This window comes from Syngnathoides biaculeatus, chromosome 18 (genome assembly GCF_019802595.1).
Source record: "Syngnathoides biaculeatus isolate LvHL_M chromosome 18, ASM1980259v1, whole genome shotgun sequence".
Taxonomy (NCBI): domain Eukaryota; kingdom Metazoa; phylum Chordata; class Actinopteri; order Syngnathiformes; family Syngnathidae; genus Syngnathoides; species Syngnathoides biaculeatus.
Window position 1 is genome coordinate 16,043,984 of NC_084657.1, and position 22,856 is coordinate 16,066,839.

The following is a 22,856-nucleotide window of genomic DNA, read 5'->3' on the forward strand; positions in this document are numbered from 1 at the left end:
CCCTGGACACCAAAGCTAGATTAAAGGCCTCCGCTGCCACCGAAGCTCGACTAAAGGCCTCCGCCGCCACCGCAGGCGGGCCGCGAGCTCCAGCGGCGGGCTGCGAGCCGAGCTTCGACATCCGGGGAGGCCGTTAGCCGAGCTTCGGCGGTGGAGGCCGTTAGCCAAGCTTCGGCGTCCGAGGCTAATGGCAGGAAGCTGGAAGCTCTGCTCACGGCTCGCCACCGGAGCTCGCTCGTCAGACTCCGCGTCATTCCCGTCCGAAAAACCATCCGCGGCTGCCGGCCCGGAGCTCCGGGGGCCTTTGTTTAGGTACGTATGTCCCGCGCGTATGCCTTTGAGTAGTCAGACTCCGCATCATTATGCCCGAAGAACCCTCTGAATATTCACCATTTACAACCACAGGTTCAAATCTGTATGGAAGTATTCCTCTGTCTTCCCGATCAACCGATACTGCTATTTCTTCATCAGATGAGGATAAATACGAGAAATCAGTGCAAGGCATAAATAGTGTCCCATGTAATCGAGCCTTTGTTGCGGCATGTAACATGTCACATCTGTGCACGTCGGCCATCCATGGGACTCACGAAAATGGCTGCGCCCCTGAAAATTCGTAATTGGCGATAAAAATCAAAACACTATTAAATCAGAGAGGATTTAACATCACATTGTCAAAATAGGGTACATATTACATGACCTATTGGATACACAGTTCATGCAAACCAGTGGATTTCCCCTTTAAAGATACCTGTAGCCTGCGATTGACATACAAAGAGTTAAGCTTGTAACCCATTTCTCTCGCCAAAATTAAGCTGGGATAGCTTCCAGCTCTCCCGTGAAACTGATGACAGACATGCACTATTAAAAAAAAAAAAACAGATCGCTGAAAAGCATCGGTGTTATTATCTTTTTGATGGGAAGTAAAGTAAAGAGGAAGAGGAACTAACATTTGCAGAGATGATGACACAAGACAGGCACACACACACACACACACACACACACACACACACACACACACACACAAATACATATAAGGTCTCTGCAGCCTCTCACATCAGTTGGTCTTCATCCATCCCATAATGGAGGACGTCTACATCCGACACGTGAAGCTGCTCGGCTTTGAGAAACGCTTTTACCCCAGTCAGCACTATGTGAGGGTCTTGTTTGTGTTTTTTTTGTTTAGTTCTTTTTTAATCATAAGCAACTTCAGTTGGCTGTAGTATTGTTTCTATGTTTGACTTATGTTTTGTTTTGTTTTTTTAGGTCTACATGCTGATGGTGAAGTGGAGCGACCTCTCGGAGAAACTCATCTTCAGGACATACCCTGAAATCTACACTTTCCACGTGAGCGTCCCTTTTTTTTTTAGTCTGGATGAAATGCTTTCGTCCCTAATTTCAAGTCAGTTCGTGGACATTCAGTTAAACAGATCTCGTATTCGCAGAAAACCCTGAAAGAGATGTTTCCTATCGAAGCCGGCCAAATAGAAAAAAGCGATCGAATCATTCCGTCGTTGCCAGGTAAAACGCGACTCCTCATGTTTTCCACGTGCTTTACAGTGCAACGTGTATGCTTTAAGATGAGTGGGTGATTATCTTCAAATTATTTCAAGTGAAGGATTTTAGATCAGGAAACACCTGTGTGTCAACACAGCGACTTCTCTCTTTTTTTTTTTTTTTTTTTTTTGCTGTTTATTGAAGCAAGCCACTCAAACAGAGGAAATGCAACTGAAATCAAGCGAAATCCCCACTTTTCATCATTTTCCGCACAAGTTGATTACAACGCTTCCTCTCACTGAAGGTTGTGCAATACAAGACAATAACTTTACAGTACATACTTGAGTCACCCAACATTTTTAAGGAAAGCAAAAGTAGAGACATGGCAAGCACTTTAGGAATATTAAGAGATACAATCGAATAAAAACTTGCATGCGAAGAGTTCAAATACAAGCTGATGGCTCTTTGAAGTGTCTAATTCTCCTCTGGTGAGGTTATATGCATATTGTACACCTGAACAGGTATGAAAGTAGATTAGTGCCACCAAAAAAACAGGATTTGAATTTTAAATGTAAAGTGATCACATTTTCAATAGTTGCTACAATTCGCTGACTAAAATTCTAATTCTAAAAGTCTGTGCCACCAGGCAGAACATCCAGCCAATCGCAGTTACGCTTTCTTAGTCACATGACCCACATACAAAGAAAGCGTAACTGGATTGGCTGGCTGTTCGGTTCTGACCTGAAGTAACCCTGCATGGTGGCACGGACGGTGAATTTTAGACAGCGAATTGTAGCCAGTTGAATTGTTAACATTGAAAAGTTACACTGAAATACAACTATTGAAAATGTGATCACTTTACATTTCAAATTCAAATCCTGTATTCTCTGGCATTTCAAATTCAAATCCTGGTGGCACTAATCTACTTCCATGCAAGGCAGTTAGTGAGAATACAACATAAGTGACAGAGAGAGAGAGACAGACAGAGAGAGAGCGAAAGAGAGCGAGAGAGAGACAGACAGAGAGAGAGAGAAGAGAGAGAGAGAGAGAGGAAGAAGGTAGGCTTTATTTCCTCATTCTACATTGTACCATACAGAATATTTTCTAACCCAAGTGTAAAAAGAAGTTACACACTGTACAATAAAATAAAATCTTAAAGCTAAAATTAAGTAAACCTGCTCACTTATATGCATAGGCAATGTATGGAATTGTAACATTCTTGATTGTCTTTAAATAAACAAGAAATCAAGGACCGTGTGTATAATTAATTAATTATACAGTTATTATTAAGTATTAGTAATTCATTCAAGATAAAACAAATTCAAAGTAGTCACCCTTTGTACAGGCAATGCTTTTGAGTAAAATTTGAACGTCCGTTGTTTTCCCTCAGCCCCGCGGTGGATGGAGAGCCAAAGGTCTCGGGAGAGCAAGCAGAGCACGTTGACCGGCTACTGCCTGTCGCTCATCGCGCTGCCGCCGCACATCTCGCGCTGTGCTCACCTCAACGTCTTCTTCAAAGTGCGACCGGAGGACGAAAATCCGCCGGCTCCCAACACGTCAGTGGCCGAATTCAACGCTCACTTTACTGTCATAAGGCCTCAAACCGTGTTGTAACGAGATTCGTTCGAAAGTTTGCAAACAAAACCGAACTAACTAACTAACTAACTAACTAACTAACTAACTAACTAACTAACTGTGACCATCACATTGAACCTCACATTGTTACATTTTGAGGTCATCACTTTTGCAGTTTTTGTATGATCGCACTCACTCACTCACTCACTCACTCACTCACTCACTCACTCACTCACTCACCTCACTCACTCACTCACTTCACTCACTCACTCACTCACTCACTCACTCACTCACTCACAAACTAATGAGCTCATGAACTTTTCTGACATGAGCTAAACCTGTACAGTGGAGTTCATTTCCATGAAGCTTTGTGTGTCCCCCCCCACCCGCCCCCCAACAATCAAGTTACTTCATCCCAAGTAAATGCCACATTGTGGGTTTCAAATAGGTCACCCTACAGTTGACATATGACTCACATACACGCAAAGTTAAAGAAATGTTTTATTTTTTTCCTTTTTTTCTGATCAGAGGGAAAAAAAGTGAAGTCTTCTTGGAGACCAAAGTCAACAACAACATATCTGGTAAGATTCTTCAAATATTGAGTAAATGCTACTCACGAAGAGTTTATTTTTGTCTTGTCTTTGTTTTATTTCTTTCCTTTCTGTGGCATTTACATTGTTGTAATGTGTTGGGTGCAGCTTTATGTTTGCATCAAAAATATTCAAAAGAACATGCAATATGAAAGCCTTTTTCATTTGTATTTGTCATATTTTTTAACAACTTGAAGCTGTTTCCACATTTACATATTTATTGGAGCGGCACTGTGGATCAGCTGGTAAAGCGTTGGCCTGACATTTCTGAGGACCCGGGTTCGCCGCCTGTGTGGAGTTTCCATGTTCTCCCCGTGCCTGCGTGGGTTTTCTTCGGGTGGGAACTCCGCTTTCCTCCCACATCTCAAAAACATGCGACATTAATTGGACACTCTAAATTGCCCCGAGGTGTGATTGTGAGTGCGGCTGTTTGTCTCAATGTGCCCTGCAATTGGCTGGCAACCAGTTCAGGGTGTACCGCGCCTCCTGCCCTTTGACAGCTGGGAAAGGCTCCAGCACTCCCCGCGACCCTTGTGAGGATAAGCGGCTAAGAAAATGGATGGATGGGTGGATGGATGGATGGATATATATTTATTGGAGTTGACGTCTTAACGTTAGTCTTTATTGTACTTGTATTGTTTATCATATAATACAATAATTTTCTGTATAATATTTATTAGTAATAATATGAACAATGTGAATAATGTTTTCTTGATTTTAAACAAAGCAAAAACGAATGCAGTGAGTACTTGACACATCGAGCTCATTAAACATGGTGACGACCCCCCTCCTCAGAGATTTCCGGGCCCATCATACTGGACTCGTACAGAGCGATAGCAGACTTCACCAAGACGTCCAAACACGAGCTTAACCTGCGCACGGGAGACTTGGTAGAAATTGTGGAGAAAAAACAGAATGGTAAGAATCTCGAAATCTCCAAAACAAAACAGAGTTTAACTGAATTTGAACCAAAACAATGTTGCTATAGTAACACTTACATGGTTGTGAGAAACTTTCCATTGCTACCTCAATGTTTCAGCAAAATGTCAACATATCAGCTAGCTAGCTAAATGGCTAACTAATTAACCAGATGTGATCAAACCGTAACAGGATTTGGCCTTGTGTAGTGGGTGAACTACACCATAAAATTAACCTTTATGAACTAAAACCCGTGTTTTTGCATACAGGTTGGTGGTTCTGCCAGTGTGAGACTAAACGGGGTTGGGCGCCTGCCACTTATCTGGAACCCCTGGATGGACCTGAGGAGGCAGAGGACGTGGAGCCAAATTATGAAGGTAAGAAAAATGGAATCAGTTTGTCATCGAGATATGGATTTATTTGAAAACATTATTCCCCCGAAGGAGAATTACACGTCACAGTCCGAGCATATAAGGCGGAGACGAACGATGAGATCTCACTGGAAATGGGAGAAACCATTGAGGTCATTCACAAGCTTTTGGATGGCTGGTGGGTTGTCAGGTATTTAAGCCAGCGCTTCACTTGTCCAAAAGAAACTATACTCTTTGAAATGTTTTATATTAAGTATTTTCTTTTTTTTTTTTTTTCCTTGTTTTGCTCAGGAAAGGCGAGGAAACAGGTCACTTCCCCTCCATGTTTCTGCACAAAGCAGGCAAAGGAGCCAAATATGAATATGATGCTAAGCAACCGGAGGGACAGAAACCTCCTCCTCGCAGGTCCGTGATCAAGATGATCATTCTTATACTGTGAAGAGCCCAGACAGGAATTGGGTTGCAAAGTTTCAGGAATTTTCAAAGTTGAAAACTTTCCATGCAATGGAATCAATGGGAAGTTATGACAAAAAAAATCCCAAGAAACCATAAAAATCTTTAACCGCCTCATCATATTTAGAAATGAAATTTATGAACTTGTTTTGGAATCAGATATCAAGAATAATGGGGTTTTCAAATATTGTTGTAATATCTCAATGTTATCATTTATGATTTGACAATTTGAAATTTTGATTGATTTTGAACAAAAATCATGAAAGTCGATAAATATGATTTGCCTTCGAGGGCCACTTAAAATCATTCTTTGGGCCGGATCTGGCCCCTGGGCCTTGTGTTTGACACCTGTGTATCAAAGGTAATATAAGTAGGAAAAATATATTGACTAAAATAACCAGATTTGATGTAAGTTAGTGATCATTTCACTTTCAAGTTCCCCATCTCACCGAGTTTTTGCAATTATCTGCCATTACTTTATTTTTTTTGCTTTGTCGTAAGTCAAAATCTGACATACGAGCAAGCTTTGGGTAGAGAAGGAATAAAGGGACCGTAATACCCCCGCATCTGAGGAAGGGGAACTCCCTATTTTACATGGATGTCCGCTTATGACCCCAAAAAATTTATTTTTATGCTTGACCACGTTATTTTTACTTTTGATTATCCTCAATTCCCATGGAAATTTACTGGAAGCCTTTCTCAAATTTCGCACCCCTTCGGAAATCCAGGTGCAAAAAATGAAAATGTCCAAAAAACATTAAGAGTTCACAAAATGGGGAGGGCTGTATCCCATATTTAAAGCGCGAAAACAACGAATAACGGTGCTGAATAGTTTAATTTCTCTCCAGGTCCACCATTAAGAATGCCAAGAGCATCCACGGGCGAGCCCGACAGAGCCTCAGCCAGGAAGCCTACCGCAGGAACAGCCGCCGATACCTGCAGCAGAAGGGCGGACGCCCCACCCCCTCAACCCGGAAATCCAACATCCTGGAAAAGTCGCCCCTGAGGGAGCGAAAAAATCAAGGTAGGTGCGATACAATTTTTATTTTTTTTTTTTGCTGTTGGAAATAATGACAACAGAAATTCTGTGTTATAAATCGCGAAAGCCCGTGAGGAACTGACAGTTTCCCATACCTGCCCCCCCCCCAAAAAAAAAATATTTACAATTGCTTATGCTATAGGTGCAAAATGTCGGCAGCAAAGTACTACTTTTTCTATAGCCTGTCAAAATGAAGCTCCTCTCCTCCAATAAACATACAATAATGTCATCAAAATGCTACAAGATGGCGGCGAAGCAACGTTTAAATACTATACAGAACCATACAGCGTTGCCTTGACATATAAGTTTTTTTTTTCCATTGGTGTTGGCAATGCCTTAACTCACTTCACAATGTGCAGTTGTTTGGGTGATAAAATTTGTGAACACTTCTTCATAAAAACAGTCTCCAGTCTGAGAGTTCAAGTTTGCTGTAAAACTAAATCTAAAACAAAGAGAATCACATACTGTATCTCAAAGATTGATTTATTAATGCAACCACAATGGCTCTAAACTCTACTTAAAACTCGATTGACGAGTTTATGAATAGCGTCTGTGTTATGGTGTCGTACACCATTAAACAACTGGTATTTGAAAAGAAATGGTGCGGCAACACATGCAGAAAGACAATCCAACAGCACTAAAGGTCTTTATCCTCAGCTAAGAACATTAGTTGTTCTTCACAAAGAACAAAAGAAACATATCTTAAGGCACAACTGTATAGTACTAAGGAATATTTGTCAAAACGTGTGTTTTAACAAGTTTAAGTGTGTTTAAATAAATTTAAGCATGGGGTTCAGAACACTTCCCCTGTGACAAACGGGGGTTCACCGTATGTGCAATTGTCCTGAAAATATTGTTCTTATCAATTTTGTGGTTGTAATTCACATCTGTGTCCGACAGGGAACATTCCTGAGCAACAGAGCTTCAGTTCCGGGAGCAAGCTGAAACCAGAGGCCCCGGTGATCCCTCCGCGACCAAGCCCCGAGCTCATCCTGGAACGCTGCACCGACAACACCCGCAAAAAAGTCAGCATCCGCAACGCAGGAACCAAAAGCAACACCAGCTAGTGCGGAACCTTGGCTGGCGTTCCCCAAGGTTCCCCCCTGCACCCCTTGCCGCTCTGACAAGTTATCTCTTTTGAGCTAATTTATTTAATACTTGATCAGTTATGGTCAAGGATTCCTGATTGTGAAGCCACTGGGGAATCATTGCATTTTATCATCTTTTGTTTGTAAAACTACTTGAAAATTGTACATAAACAACTTTGCAGTGATTCCCAACTGTGTGCTACATTCATAACAATCATCCAATGTGTCTCATTTTTTTTTTTTAACTATATACTATATGCCAGCAATGTATAGTGACAGGCAGAACATCTAAAGGCTTTTCCGCTAGATATTGATATTTTTGTCTGGTGGTGTGATGTGATGTTTTCGTCCCCCATGTAAAACATGTGCCTTGGCACAGCAACGGTTGGGAAACACAGTGGATGACGCGATATTATTGCATAAAGCTTTTACCTCTGAGCTTCAGCGTCAGTGGCACCTTTTTCACAGTTGCTCCCATTGCAAAACAAAGTCAATAAAGTTGCCATTGTTCCTTCAAACGCGTTCAAGCATGATTACGCGTTACTCACAAAAACGTTCTGAATAGTCGGGCGGAATTTCTCGCTAAACTGGAAAAAAAAAAACGTTTTATGACTACAGTATGAACAAAACTTGAATTCGCTTAGCATTTAAATGTCCAGCTGTTCAATTTTTCAGTATTTTTGCACAACCTGCTGTTCTCAAACAATGACTTGGAAGTGTAAAAAATAAATAAATAAATAAATAAATAAAGCACTTGACCCCGACGTGATTTGAACACGCAACCTTCTGATCTGGAGTCAGACGCGCCACCGTTGCGCCACGAGGTCTCCATCGCGGTAGCCACGTATTTGCTATATACACCGTCAAACACCAGAATGCGATGTGACTATTACGTGCAGTGTAATTAATCGTTATTAATCATAAATATAATATAATCAACACAAACAGGTGGAAGATTGTCTATTATTGTCAATCCGTCACCTATTGTTACAATTTCATTCAAAAGTGCAAAATCCTTTTTCCCTACGTCGCGTAACGTTCCTATTCGCCCAATGCGTGTGTCAATGTCTTAGCATTGGTGGTCGTCCTCCTCGCGAGCTTTAAAGATGGTCTCTTTTACAAATGGCGATGGATGCGTTCATCTTTTCCCTCCTTTTCCCCACTGCAGCGAAATTGCGTGTCTTGTCTTGACTGCGGTAAAAGGAAGTCAATTTGATTAAAGCCAGATGAACCGGATTTGGACTCTAAAGCCTTTCAAAACAAACTAAAATAAATGACGTGCGTTTGATACTTATGACGCCAATTATCGTAAAACTCGATTGGGACTTTTATTAATGAATTAAAACTTTATAATACGGTCAATATGTCTCATTTATCAGCAGCAACCGTTGCTTATCGGAGGAAAAATGTATCACTCTATGGTTAATTTTGAAAACTGGCGGAAATGTATGTATAACGTCTTTGCGAGCTTATTCATCACCCGCTTGCGGACTGAATCGGAGCTGCTCTTCTTTTCTCCAAATGCGACTCGGTGCCCACTGGCAGGCTTCGACGGGACCATGGCGGCACAAGCGACGACCTGTTCGGGGCCTTAGTGTCGCCTTACAGGGGGAGGGAACTGAGAAAGGAGGGGGAACCGGGTAGGACCATCGGGAGCATCACTACTTCACACAGGTCAGCCTTTCTATCTATCTATCTATCTATCTAGAGATCTATCTATCTATCTATCTAGAGATCTATCTATCTATCTAGCTATCTATCTATCTATCTATCTATCTATCTATCTAGAGATCTATCTATCTATCTCTCTCTCTCTCTCTCTCTCGCTCTCTCTCTCTCTCTCTCTCTCATCTCTCTCTCTCTCTCTCTCTCTCTCTCTATCTCTCTCTCTCTCTCTCTCTTCTCTCTCTCTCTCTCAGGTATGTTATGTTAAAACAATGTGAAAGTGATTCCACTGGGGGTGTCAAATTCATTTTTGTCACGGGCCAAATTGAAGATTGTTACCATTGTCTTTATCACTATGATATTATTGATACACAGCAGGTTGATCTTGCGTATCAATAAATCAACCAACCAATCAATCAATCAAGTAATATCTGATTCAGTCCTCAAGCAGGTGATAAATAAGCAAGACGACGTTACATATACATTTCCACCACTTTTCAAAATCATGCATAAAGGGATATTTTTTCCGAATAAGTAACGGTCGCTGCTGATGATGTTCAAACTAGCTTTTTCAGTAAAGCAGAAAACAAAGATATTAGTTTGTCTAACGAATGTTCAGGAACTGTAAAAAAAAAAAGGTTTTAATTATGCTTGCAATAGCTTAACAAGAAAATTATTTATCTACGGTTTGAATTTTAAATTTGAAATGTTGGCACATATTTTAGCATGAATCATGGAAATTAACGCACATGATTGGCTTTCATGGGCCACCTAAAAATGATGTTAGGGGCTGGATCTGGCCCCTGGGCCCTGAGTTTGACACCTGTGCACTAGAGTTTGTAGCGCAGTGATCTTCGTCGACGTGTGGTCATTTTGTACTGGATCCCTAAAATGCTACTTGGAAAATACTGCCTAAGTACAGTTCAGTTGTATTACACTTCTAAAGGGAAACAAAACCTAAATGTGAAAACAAATTTTTACAGTATATTGTAAACATGCATGCCTTCTTTATATGATGCTGTTCGCTGGAGCTCGCTCGCCGGGGAACGTCAAGAAGGGCATCCGGCGTAAAAACTGTGCCAAACAAATATCAGCCTTCATCTGAGATGTCACGCTGTGGCGACTCTGAACGGGACAAGCCGAAAGAAAGTTACTATGAGGATAAATCTGAGAAGTCAGCGCTGGGCATAAATGGTGTCCCATGTAATCGAGCCTTTGTTGCGGCACGTAACACGTCACATCTGCGCGTGTAGGTCATGTGACTTGCCAAAAAGGCAGCGTCCCTGAAAATTCTTAATTGTCGATAAAAATCTTCTCAAAACACCATTACATAAGAGAGGATTTAACATCACATTGTCAAAATAGAGTACATATTACTTTACCTATAACAAGTATTTATATATATCTATATATATATATATATATATATATATATATATATGTATATAAAAATGTCAGACACTATCAATTCAATCTGTTCATAACGTGTTGAATGAACAGACGACAGGACAGACCAACAGTACCCATTTGTGAAAAAAAAAAAAAACACAAAAGTGACTGAATTGATAGGTTTCTGATGGACATTGACGATGCACTTTTTTTAATGAAAAAAAGAAGGACAAAAATGTTGTTTAACGGCACTGTAGTGACTGGTCAGAACATCTATCTCACAGTTCTGAGGAGCCGGGTTCGAATCCCGGCCACATTCCCCCCCGTGCCTGCGTGGCTTTTCTCCGGGCTCTCCAGTTTTCTCCCACATCCCAAAAACATGCATTATTTAGAGACTGAATTGCCCTTTGGTGAGAGTTTGAGTGCGAATGCTTGTTTGTTTCTATGTGCCCGGGAATTGGCCGGCAACCAGTTCAGGGTGTACTCCGCCTCCTGGCCGAACATAGCCGGCCGGGATAGGCGCCAACATGAGTATAAGGGACTCAGAAACTGCCTTGTTTTTGAGTAACTCTTACTCACTGTCAAATGTCAATACGGATCAAACTGGACCTGACAGGATGTACAACTAAAAAGCGCATCGTGGACTGTGTAAAGAACTGTGTAAATCTTTGTTGGCAGGAGGGATGAGAGGAGACCAAAAGGGAGCAGAGTGTTTCTAAGCAACAGCGGCAACTCACAATGGGCTACAAGGTACGGGTCGTAAAACTAAACCACACGGCTGGATGAATGAGGGAGTTAGCCATCCAAATAAGTTTTTATTGGTATTTTATGCAGGGTTGACAGTTGTAACAGCTGATAGTGACTCTTCCTCCACATCATGACTCCGATCACTCAATTTTTTTTTTTTTTTATCAGACTATTAGTAACCACCCATGTGCTATGCTGTTGAAAGAACAGCATTCTGAATTGAAGAATATAAACATGGAGGACAACAATGAGCACTCAAAATGGTCATTGTGTTTTAAATTTTTATTTAAAAAATAATTTCATATCATTGTGACCCATTTACACATTTTTTCTTTTATTACATATTTTTCATTCGCATTATTTACATTTTCCAAGTATTGTAATATTTTTTTTTCTATTGACTTTTCATTTTCATTTCCATGCATGATTTTCCGTTTTATTGCTGATAAATGTTTAAAACTAGTAGGGAAATCATTTTTGGCCATGATTTTATTTTTTTGTAAACTTTTCACTTATTGCATTTTTTAATTTCTGTAAAAAGTCATATTATTTTTATTATTATTAATATTATTATTTAATGATTTCATATTAGTGGGAGTATATGTAATTAGGGTTATCCTTACATTTTGATTTCCCCCCCAAAATAATCCTGATTTTAGAATGATTCGTGTGATTTGTAAACTTATTGAGAAAAAAATTAGCCAAAATGAAAATTTCAACTTATTGAATTATTATTACGCTTTTTATTAGTTTCTATAATTTTGGAACATTTTAAATCATGCATATTATAGATTTGTATTCATATTTTAATTTTTTATTTTAATAACGCATTCGTTTTCTGGTTATTTTAAAGTTGTGTTTATTTAAATAAACGCTTTATCACAAGTCTCACATTTTTTATTTACTAATATTGTCATTCATTACAATTAAAACCTCATTATATGTAAAATGTGATATTCTTTGTGGTGTCAGAGCTGATCTGACAATCTAAGTCGTCACTATGGTAGATAGATATGTAATATCTATATAATAATCTATATATGTAATCAAAAGATGTATCACCTTACTTCTATTCACTAAAATTGCTCCAACATAAGTTATTCTTGGACGAGCCATTATTAAGGGTTGAATCTGTCAATTTCTCTATCGCAGGGCCATTTATTATGCAATTGGTCATAATCTAAATTTCACATTGCAGCCTGGAATGAGCGGGCAATGAGCTTTGGCGCTTTCATTCTGAGCTGGGTCATATAACCACCGTTTAGCTTTGGAAAGAGAACACGGGGATTCAGGCCGACATCTTTAAGCAGATACTGAGTAATGCTGCCATCTGTCACTGTGTCCTCCGGCCACCATGATTTTTGCGTGTGTGTAGAAAATGAAGATGGCGGTTACACGTGCACACACACACACACACACACACACACACACACCACACACACACACACACACACACACACACACACAGACATGTTTTCAATTCATTCACTTTCCAGTGGATAATCTTCATCAGATATGATTTTCTTCTGATTTGTAAGTTTAATAAATGATGCCGACAGGCACAAAAAAAAAAAAACATTTGTGAAGTTTGAGTTCATACAAGGTCGTATCGACAAAATAACTACAGCTACAGTATGAAAAGTTTATCAGTTTGAACATCAAATATCTTTGTAGTATATTCAGTGAACTAAAGGTTGAACAGGATTTCCAAATCATTGCATTCTGTTTTTATTTATGTTGAACACAATGTCCCAACTTCATTGGAATGGGGTTTGTACTTGCGTACAACATTTGGCGACTATTCCGGGCTCCGACAATACGTATACAGTAATTATTTTATCTGTGTTTAGTTTTTGTCACGGGCGTGTCCTTCCTCGACCCGGTGCGGACCTGCTCCGGTGAGCGGACGCGCCCACCTGCATCGACTTCGTGCTGATTACTAGCAATATATATTGCCACGCGTGTAGTCTAGACTTTCACCAGATAGTTGTACCTTGATGTCACGTTCCAGCAATTCCATGTTCATGTCTTTGACCCTTTGTGTACCGAAGCCCGCCTTGTTGAGGACCTTGCCTCTTCGCTTTGTGATTCTGACACTGCTGCCTGTTTGGATTGCATGCCTCGGTATCGACCTTGGATCGAATATATACAATATGCTCCCCCGAACTGTACCTGGTCTCGTGAGTCTTGTATCTCGGGTTCAGCGTCATGTTCTGGTCGTGACAGAACGAACTGGCCATACGTGAACCCAGAGGACCCAATAAACATTGAACTTCAAACCCAGCGGGATGAAGAATTTGCTGGCCCTCAAGTGCCGCAGTTCGAAGAATTTGCTGTCTTCGACCTTCGTATCAAGGATCAGTCGGAGCTGAGGAGTTCCACAATGAATCATTTGGTCTTGCTGGTTGCGTAGCGTGTTGGACTCACAGTTCGGAGGACTGGGCTTGAAATCCTGGCATCCCCGTATGTGGAGTTGGCATGTTCTCCCTGTGCCTGCGTGGGTTTTCTCCTGACACTCCGGGTTCCTCACACGTCCCAAAAACATGCATTAATTGGACACTTAAATTGCCCCTAGGTGTGATTGTGAGCGCGACTGTTCCCCGTCTGCATGTGCCCTGCGATTGGCTGGCATTCAGTTCAGGGCGTACCCCACCTCCTGCCCAATGACAGCTGGAATAGGCTCCGGTACTCCCGCGATTTTCGTGAGGAGAAGTGGCTCAGAAAATGGATGGATGGCTACTTTGTTAGCACATTAGCAAACGGTTGTGTTGATTACGTCACGTGGTTTGGCCACTGCTGGATGGATGTGCTGGAGCAGAGCCTGGAATGAACTGCTTGTGTAAAAGTGCTTACATTGGAGATTTTAGATTCCAATACAATCCAAATCTTTTATTTTATTTTTATTTTTTTGGGGATATATCGGACCAGTTGGACTCGGCTGTCAATAATCCACATTGATACCTTTGACCTTCTCACAGCAAGATAAACACGATACTCCCGTCAAAATTATGATTTGCGATCCGACAACAATTGATGTTTTTAAGCCAAATAAAAATCATGTTATTGAGTCATTCTGTTAACATATGAGGAGGCCATATGGACAATATTATTACATATTTGTAAAAGCCTCTTTTAGACCTTTAATCAGAGGTATGACTGTGGATTTTCACAAATATGTTTTTGAGTTTCTGATTATCTTTGACCTTTAATCTGTTTTACATTAGTCATTGTTGTCCCCACCATGCTTCATTGGAGCAGAGAATTCCGTTTTTCTTTATTTTTTTTATTGCAGTTTACAGATTTACCTTGTAGCTTTAATCTGCAGAGATCCCTGAAGCCAACAAACGCCAATGGCGACTATTACGTGTTTGTGTTGATTTGTGAGCTCGAGAGACTGTGACACGAGAGGAGTAACATATAAGTCAAACACAATAAATTGTTGACTAACGCTCATCCCGTTCATGTAATATGAGGCTTACTGTCTTTGAGACCAGCAAGTACTTCATTAATCCTCAGTGACACTCGTGACCTTCACACAGGAAAAGATTAATAGGGCGCTCCAGTCAAAGTAAAATGGAGCAGCAGCTTCTTGGAAGCCCTCTTTGAAGTTTTTTTTTTTTTTTCCACAACGTCAGTCGTTAAAGAAAAATCTCTTTCCTCATTATTCAAAAAGAGTGTATTTATTCTTGCTAAACTCTTAAGTGCACTGTCAATCATCATCTCAATCCACAGAAAGTGTAAATGACAAGGTCAATCTATAACATCTACGTTCTTCCAATTTCACTTATGTTGACTCAAAATTCTCACTTATTATGGATAATGTGTCCTATCACTGGCAGCACTGTATAGTGACGGGAACAACTATTAAAGATGGAAGAAGGTCAACTAAACCCATGTAGCCATGTGCAATTTATGCAACAGAATAATAGCATTATGTTCAACTTTCAACTATAATGTTTTGGATCGACTAAGTCAAGTTGAATGAGTAAATTGAGATGCGTTCATTATTCCAGTAGAAATATGTAGTCACAGGAGCGCCAATATGTTCCAGATTCCCGGAGCAGCGATGGACCGCGTGAGCCTGCTATGGCGTCTGCGGCGTCGTGCCCGCCGCGGTGCCCTCTGCATGGCCTTCTTCTGCATTTCCATGGCGCTGCTCTACGCCCTCTGCGCCGAGAACAGCGTGCCCGTCACCGATGCCATCTTCGGCGTGCGGGCGCGGACCCGGGCCCAGCCTCGCGCGCACGCCGTCGTCAAGGTATGCATCGCTGTGTTTGCCGATAGAGCGATTCAATAATTTTATCAAATAATTCCTGTTTGTCAGGACTGTTGTTTGGTTGTAGTTTATTTGCAGTTTTTGTTGCTCAAAAGCGCATCCCCGTAATTTCTGGCCTATAAATTGGGACTTTTTACACACGCGTTCAACCCTGCGGCTTATGCGGTGATGCAGCTAATTTGTGCATTTTTTCTAATGGCCCCAAGGGGGCACTTCAGAAGAAAAGGTAAGAGTGAGACCAGTGGAATATATGTGCCGAGGACGTGACTTTTACCAGTACGGTTTTTTTTAACCAGCCCTGTTCGTGCTACCGTGTTGTTGCTATGTTAAGCTAAGCTAAGGTGTTAAAACTTTGAAAAGTCTTTCTGTATACCGTCTTTCTTTGTAAATCTCTCATGTTTCAATGTGGGTTTCAATGTGGGCACTTGCGGCTTATACAGAGGTGCGTCTTATGTATGTACCAAATGGTATTTCCTTTACAAATATACTGGGTGAGGTTTATAATCCAGTGCGCTCTGTTGGCTGGAAATGATGGTACTTCATTCAATAACAACAAGGCTGTAAAGATACCTGTATTGTTGACATCTAGATGGGTATCAAAATTTGTTTTATTTGCTTTTACTCTCGGTAAATGGGAAAAAAAAGCTACATTTCTTTTTGTGCAATATCTCATTTTAATTCCAATGTGCCGTCCCCATCAGGTGCTGCGAGGTGTCGCCAAACCCGCGTACGAGGACCCCCAGAAGCTCCCGGGCATTGTCCCTGGCGACCCCCGGCGACCCATCCCCGTGCTCTCCTCACCCAACCGCACCTCTGAGCACCAGACCACCAAGCCAAAGCCCAGAGAGGGAGAGAGTTTCTTCGCACGCATGTTGCCGCGACCCCTCCTGCGTGCCCTGGACACCCTTTTCGGGGGCCGCCGGCGAGGCCAGCTGAGCGGCAAGGGCGGCGAGCTCTTTGGGCTCAACAGCCTTCTCGGGAAGGTGTGGAATGAGCACATGTCAAGTAGCATGCTGGGAACCAGGCTGAGGAAGGTGGTGAACAACTATCAGGTGAGGACAACGACAGGAATAGAATCATAATCAGATGATGATTCGGCATTCACACTAATGTGTAGCAGAGGCTTTAAGTCGCTAAATGTCACTATTAGAAGAACTCAAGGTTAGATAGGAGTGCAAATATTCTAACTGTTATAAGTGTACTGTCATTTATGTTTGTTTTCCTCCTAAAAATTATGTAAAACAAAGATTTTTGGAACATAACCACTGACGAGAGATACAGAAACATCCGATGACGGGAGAGGGTGGAGCTAATTTGGGAGAAAGAGACAGAGCGTTTAAAGACACAACACTTGAATGTACTACAGTGCATGTGTGTGAGAATTTTTGCTTGATTTCACTTCAAATCTCAGGCGATGAACAAATATGGTGTCAAGCTCCCCGATGCAGCAGCCATAGCCAGCAGAACCATGTTGAGAGGGCCGGAGCTCCTGTGCCAGCTCCACAAGAAGGTGGAGTTGTCCACGCTGACGGCCGACCTGCCGCCTTTTTCTTCTCTGCCGTGGGCCTCCCAGCTACCGCCTAAGCCGCTCACATCCGACGTGGGGCCGTTCAAGAGCTGTGCCGTGGTCTCGTCCGCTGGCTCGCTCCGGGATGCGGGCCTCGGCAAAGAGATAGGTGAGATGCTGTCCAAGCCGCAAAAGACCCTGGATAAACTTTTTCTACCATTTTCTTTTCCCCTTTTTTTTTCTTTTTCTTTTACATCCTTATCCTTTACCCCCTTTTTCCTTTTGTCTTTTTTTCTTTTCTTGTATTCATCCTTTCATTTTCTTCGCCGCTTATCCTCACAAGGGTCGTGGGAATGCTGGTGCCTATCCCAGCTAACTCCAAGCAGAACGTGGGGTATACCCGGAGCTAACTGCTAACTAATCAAAGGGCACATAGAAACAATCATTCATACACAGATTCACACCCACGGGAAATTTCAAGTCTCCAATGAATGCATCTTTTTGGGATGTGGGAAGAAACCAGAGACTTCCCTTTGTCTTCAATCTTTTTTAACTTTTCACTTTGATGTTTTTATCCTTCTCTTTTTTCCCCTTTTCATTTTTCTTTTATGTTTTGTCTCCTTTTTGGATTATTTAGCTTTTCTCTAACTTTTACTTTATTCCATTTTTATTTAGCTCTACATTTTTATTATTTTTACTTTGTCCCTCTTTTTCCAATTTTTCTATTTTTTCTTTCTTTTATTGTTTTTCTATTTGATTTTTATTCTTTCCCTTTTCTCCCTTTTTCCCCTGTTCATCTTTCCAGTCTTTTAATTGTTCTTCCTGTTTTTATACTGTTTTCTATTTTCCCCATTGCTCTTCTTGACATCATACTTACATGACAGATGCCCACGATGCCGTGCTCCGTTTCAACAGCGCCCCCACCAGCCACTACGAGAAGGACGTGGGTTCCAAAACCACCATTCGCCTCATCAACTCACAAGTAAACTTACAGTAACAACAGCAGTAACTGACATTTACCCTTTCAGATTATAACTTGGATGTCTTGTAGGTAATGGCGTCTGATGACCACCACTTCCTGTCTAGCTCACTGTACAGCTCAGGTGTATTGGTGGCCTGGGACCCCGCTCCCTTTTCCGCTGACCTCACACAGGTGTTGCCTACTTAATGTGTGTGTGTGTGTGTGTGTGTGTGTGTGTGTGCGTGTGCGTGTGCATGTGTGCATGTCTACAATTGGTTAGAGCGTTGGCCTCACAGTTCTGAGGACGGGGGTTCAAATCCTGGCCCCCTTGCATGCGTGTTCTCATGCGTGGGTTTTCTCCTGGCACACCGGTTTCCTTCCACTTCCCAAAAACGTCCAACATTAATTGGAGACTCTAAACTGCCTCTCGTGAGGATAAGCAGCTTAGAAAATGATGTATGTGCATTTCTATCTATATGGCAGCACGGTGAGAGAGAGAGAGAGAAAGAGACACATTAAATAATAAATCAATCAGTAACCACAGGAAGCATGATAGATTTTGCTGACAGTGTTCATTTTACAGTGGTTCAACCGCACCGACTACCCCATCTTCACTCAGTACCAGCGCTACAGACGGCTGCACCCACAGCAGCCCTTCTACATCCTACAGCCACGCTTTATCTGGCAGGTGTGGCAGCGGATACAGGACAACATGCCAGAACCCATCCAGAAGAACCCCCCCTCCTCTGGCATGCTGGGTAATGTGTGCTTTGATTGAGTTTCACTGTTGAGCCCTCAAGCTTATCTAGATATTGTTATTGTTTCTTTGTCATTGTGTCATTATACTGTAGCATATAGAAAAACTAAATACATTAGTTCATAAATAATATAGCAGGACGTTTATTTCAAGGTATGATTTAATGGACTTTGCTGAAAATTATTTTTTGGCCACCTTAATAGTTACCTCGGACCTTGGGTGATCTTATTAAAGCTAATACCAAACACAAAAAACGCCCCGACAGAACTACTATTTACCAACTGCGTGAACACCAAGTTGAGATGAAAATTGTACACATTTTCAGGTCTGGCTTGTTTGGCAGAAATTAACGGTGACCGCTTGAAAAGCTGTCGAGGTAAAGAGCCTGTATCGTAAATGTGCTGATTTCTGAGCAATGGCAGTGGTGGGTCTTCGCCAAAAGGCCCAAGGGTGGCGCCCCACCACTTTTGTGGTCACTACATTACTTTGTTTCAAGATAAAATAAGGAAATTAGAAGTTCCATCCATCCATTTTCTGAGCCGCTTATCCTCATGAGGGTGTAGGGAATGCTGGAACCTATCCCAGCTGTCATCGGGCAGGAGGCAGGGTACACCTTGAACTGTTTGCCAGCCAATCGCAGGGAAATTAAAAAATTATATAGCAAATTATAAGAAAATGACCCATATTTATTTTTAGATGAGCAGGACAAACAGTGTAAGGGAATGAGTTGTTTTATTTATCTCTGTTATCTGTTTTCGTGATATATATCTGCTCCGCGGTCCAAAAATCTTTACTCTGTAACATGTTAAAACTTTGATATGAGCTGCTCGATCTTCTTTGATGTCTATTGATGTCAGCATAAGATCAATTATTGGACGTTTATGAAAGATTATCCTGAGCGATTGTCCTGTAATGTGGGGTTTGTTGAGAGTAATGGTTCCGCGCAGGGTCGATAATTTTAAATGTTAAACCTGTTCATCGAGCAAATAAGGAGAAGTTTTAAGCGCGATCCTTTTCCAAATGGCTTTCGTACTCTTTACCCCACTCAGGTACAGTGCTGATGATGTCCATATGCGACGTGGTGCACGTGTATGAGTTCCTGCCGTCGCGCCGCAAGACGGAGCTGTGCCACTACTACCAGCGGTTTTATGACGCCGCCTGCACGCTGGGCGCCTACCACCCGTTGCTCTACGAGAAGAACCTGGTCAAGCGTATGAACCAGGGACCTGACCGCGACATTTACACACACGGGCGTGTCACGCTACCCGGATTCAGCAGTCTCAACTGCAACACAACCCATGAAGGTTGACGAGCAAAAGAGAACACACACTGAGCTGGAACACACACTGGAATTCATACCTATATAATAAATGTGCCTGCTGATAATGTGTGATATAGACTATAGGGAAATTTCCAAAGTTGGAAACTTTCCATCGGGATTAACGGCCATTTATTGGAATAAAAAGGACTAACTCGAGAATTTATACCGCTGACAGTTGGCCCTTAACTTAAATATAAATGAAAATATTATAATTAAATACAAGTAAATAATTAATAAACATTTAAATATCATATAATACATACATATATACGTTGCAGATCAAGTGCGGGAACAAAATGATGCAATTAAGTCATTCACTGCCAGACATTTTAAAAGCAGAACTCTCTTTAATGCGAGCAGTTTTAAAGCATTCTTACTGATCTTTCAAGACCCTGAAACGAGTGGGCTCTGACACAATATTAGCACTAAACCCATCCTAAAATAAACCTACACTTTTTTTTCAAGAAGAAGAAAAAAGCTTTAAGCTTTTTCTGTTCTTTAGTAAGAGTATTTCTGATTTCTTCCCAAAAAGTAGGAAACTTTTATGAAATGAAACGTGTCAACCAGAACAGTAACTATGATGCCAACATTTGTTTTTTTGCGACACCTCAAACATTTAAACAACAAAACCGAGACTGAAAAAGGGCTTTTGATGGCCAAATAATTTACAGAACTAAAAATGCACCTTTTGTGACGCTGGCTCACTGGAGAGCTCTTCACAGGGAGTTTGTTATTCTCTCCAATAACAGTCATCTTTTCGCCAGATCGTGACACGCACTTTCAACTATGCGCTGCGACTTACACGCTGTTCAAACTCGATTTCGTACATACTCTGTCCGAGGGTGAGGTGCCTGTACTTGTTCGACCTTCAACGAGTTGGGATTTGTCTCCCTCAAAATCAACGTGGCAAGCCCAGATTCATTCCCTGATCTGTCTTCAACTCAATAGCTTGAGAGCAGCTGTGCTGATCTCATATCCAAAGCGACGCAAGGCCGGCGTCAACTGGCATCTGTCAATAATTACAAAGGTTTACAAACCTTAATTTCACAGACAAGCTGGGTCATCTATGCCTACTCTTTGAAAAAAAAAAAAATGATATGAAAAATAGCAGAAACGGCTGGATTGACAAATATAACTGTCCTCGCATATGAGCAAGGAGAGGTTTCTATTCTGCATGGATGTCTGTTTTTGATAAAAACTTCCAATTTATCCTTGCATGTACTACCTTATCAGTGAATTACTGTCAATTCCCAGTTATCCTCATGGAAAGTTTCCCACTTTGCTATATCTCCAAAACCATAAAGTTTCTGTTCCTTTGTCACCCCAATCCTGAATGGAAAAGAAACTTTAGAGAAAATACTACATATCATCTCAAACAAAGAAAAAGGCAAAATATGCTGCGTTCAGTTGTGGCATTCTTGGTAATTTATCATTTTGGGGGGCTGAATGTCTTCAGTTTGCACAACTTGATGTGTTTTTTTTATGCACACTAATTACGTCTCATTAATTATCTCATTAGTTACATGAAGTTAAGTTAGGAGTGAGGATAATTCTTAAAAGGAAACCCCTCCACAAAAAAAACCCACACACACACAATTTAAAGCATTGCTCAGGAGTTAATAACTTGAAGCATGAAATACTTAAAAAGCCCAAGAATCTTTATACACTCACTGAATTTTTATCTTGCAAATGAGCCACTGCTCACCTCATATACTACTGGGTCCAAGATGAGTTCTGTTTTTATTCCAAATGGCTTGCACGTGCCAAAACATTCTGTGTGAGAAAAAAGTGAGTGCCCATAAAGAAAACTGCTTCACAGCATTTTCACTTGTGGAGGCAGCACTTCAGACACTACACTTTCTACACGTATCAGTTAGTACGTCAGTCTGTACGTCGCACGCGGCAGACATAAAACAACAATAATCCCCCCACCAAAGTATCAAGTATGAGGCATTTATGAGAAGCAAATGTTGTAAAATGCGGATATGTACGACCAGCAAAAACTCAATGCGCTCTACTTCCCTACACTTTCAGGACATTTTCAGAAAACAAAGCATCGACTTGGTTGTTTCACGACAGACGTGAGAATAGGCAGCCACCACAGAGATTCAGCTGTTTGTATACCAGCTATCAAAAAAGTCAATTTTGCATAACGTGTCCTGCTTTATGTCCCAAGCGTATCCATTTCCACTTACAGACTTAAATAAGCATGAATATTGATTGTTTTGTCAAGTCCACTGTGAAGCAATTCCAGGTTGTCACTTTTACTTTGGAAATCTTGTTTGTTTGAAAGGCAAATGAGTTTGTTTTGTTACCAGGCCTGAATGTATCGTTTGGTTCTGTCTAGAGTCAGCCTCCTTTTTTGAGGACTGGAGAAGCACTTCTGATGTCAGCAGTGTTAGCAACAGTTGCTAACCGTGCCCATACATTCATTTTCTATAAGGGACATTAAGATGGTGCCAAAGGCAAGTGTTTTATTGGCAGCCCTTTATTGCACAAAACACACTACCAGTTTGGATTGCAAAATTCAAAATACTCCACTACTTCCCCGTCAACCCAGTATTGTTTACTCGTAACATATAAACTCATAAAAAGCTAACACTGTTTGCTAATGTCAATTGGTGCCCAAAAAAATATCCAACAAGCATCCAATAGTGGATGACATTTCTGCATACTAGTAAGACAACTTTGGAATTCAAGTAGCA

General features: G+C 41.2%; 2 protein-coding genes and 1 non-coding gene across 3 annotated transcripts; 2 read left to right on the plus strand and 1 right to left on the minus strand.

The window, feature by feature from the left end:
* Nucleotides 1-1,023: 1,023 nt before the first annotated feature.
* ncf1 (neutrophil cytosolic factor 1) lies at nt 1,024-8,248 on the plus strand. The gene is made up of 11 exons (XM_061804265.1): nt 1,024-1,151; nt 1,264-1,344; nt 1,443-1,518; nt 2,885-3,050; nt 3,598-3,650; nt 4,455-4,577; nt 4,847-4,954; nt 5,021-5,138; nt 5,240-5,353; nt 6,250-6,425; nt 7,341-8,248. The coding sequence occupies exons 1-11, from the start codon at nt 1,080-1,082 to the stop codon at nt 7,505-7,507; spliced, it is 1,254 nt and encodes a 417-aa protein (XP_061660249.1). The 5' UTR covers nt 1,024-1,079; the 3' UTR covers nt 7,508-8,248.
* A 35-nt stretch (nt 8,249-8,283) lies between these two features.
* Nucleotides 8,284-8,355, minus strand: trnaw-cca (transfer RNA tryptophan (anticodon CCA)). Its single transcript has one exon. It is a non-coding gene; the product is annotated as a tRNA-Trp (tRNA).
* Nucleotides 8,318-20,203, plus strand: st6gal1 (ST6 beta-galactosamide alpha-2,6-sialyltranferase 1). Its single transcript, XM_061803507.1, has 10 exons — nt 8,318-8,410; nt 9,074-9,202; nt 11,261-11,332; nt 15,381-15,587; nt 16,307-16,657; nt 17,017-17,281; nt 17,997-18,094; nt 18,164-18,265; nt 18,657-18,831; nt 19,880-20,203. The coding sequence occupies exons 3-10, from the start codon at nt 11,321-11,323 to the stop codon at nt 20,137-20,139; spliced, it is 1,470 nt and encodes a 489-aa protein (XP_061659491.1). The 5' UTR covers nt 8,318-8,410; nt 9,074-9,202; nt 11,261-11,320; the 3' UTR covers nt 20,140-20,203.
* The last annotated feature ends 2,653 nt before the right edge of the window (nt 20,204-22,856 follow it).

What these genes read in the sequence shown, in the direction of transcription:
- st6gal1 (XM_061803507.1), top strand. An exon ending in TTCGCCTCATCAACTCACAA is followed by an intron (nt 18,095 to 18,163) that starts GTAAACTTACAG and finishes GATGTCTTGTAG; the next exon opens with GTAATGGCGTCTGATGACCA. An exon ending in TTTCCGCTGACCTCACACAG is followed by an intron (nt 18,266 to 18,656) that starts GTGTTGCCTACT and finishes TTCATTTTACAG; the next exon opens with TGGTTCAACCGCACCGACTA.
- ncf1 (XM_061804265.1), top strand. Translation starts at nt 1,080, where the DNA reads ATGGAGGACGTCTACATCCGACACGTGAAGCTGCTCGGCTTTGAGAAA. An exon ending in TTTACCCCAGTCAGCACTAT is followed by an intron (nt 1,152 to 1,263) that starts GTGAGGGTCTTG and finishes TTGTTTTTTTAG; the next exon opens with GTCTACATGCTGATGGTGAA. An exon ending in AATCATTCCGTCGTTGCCAG is followed by an intron (nt 1,519 to 2,884) that starts GTAAAACGCGAC and finishes GTTTTCCCTCAG; the next exon opens with CCCCGCGGTGGATGGAGAGC.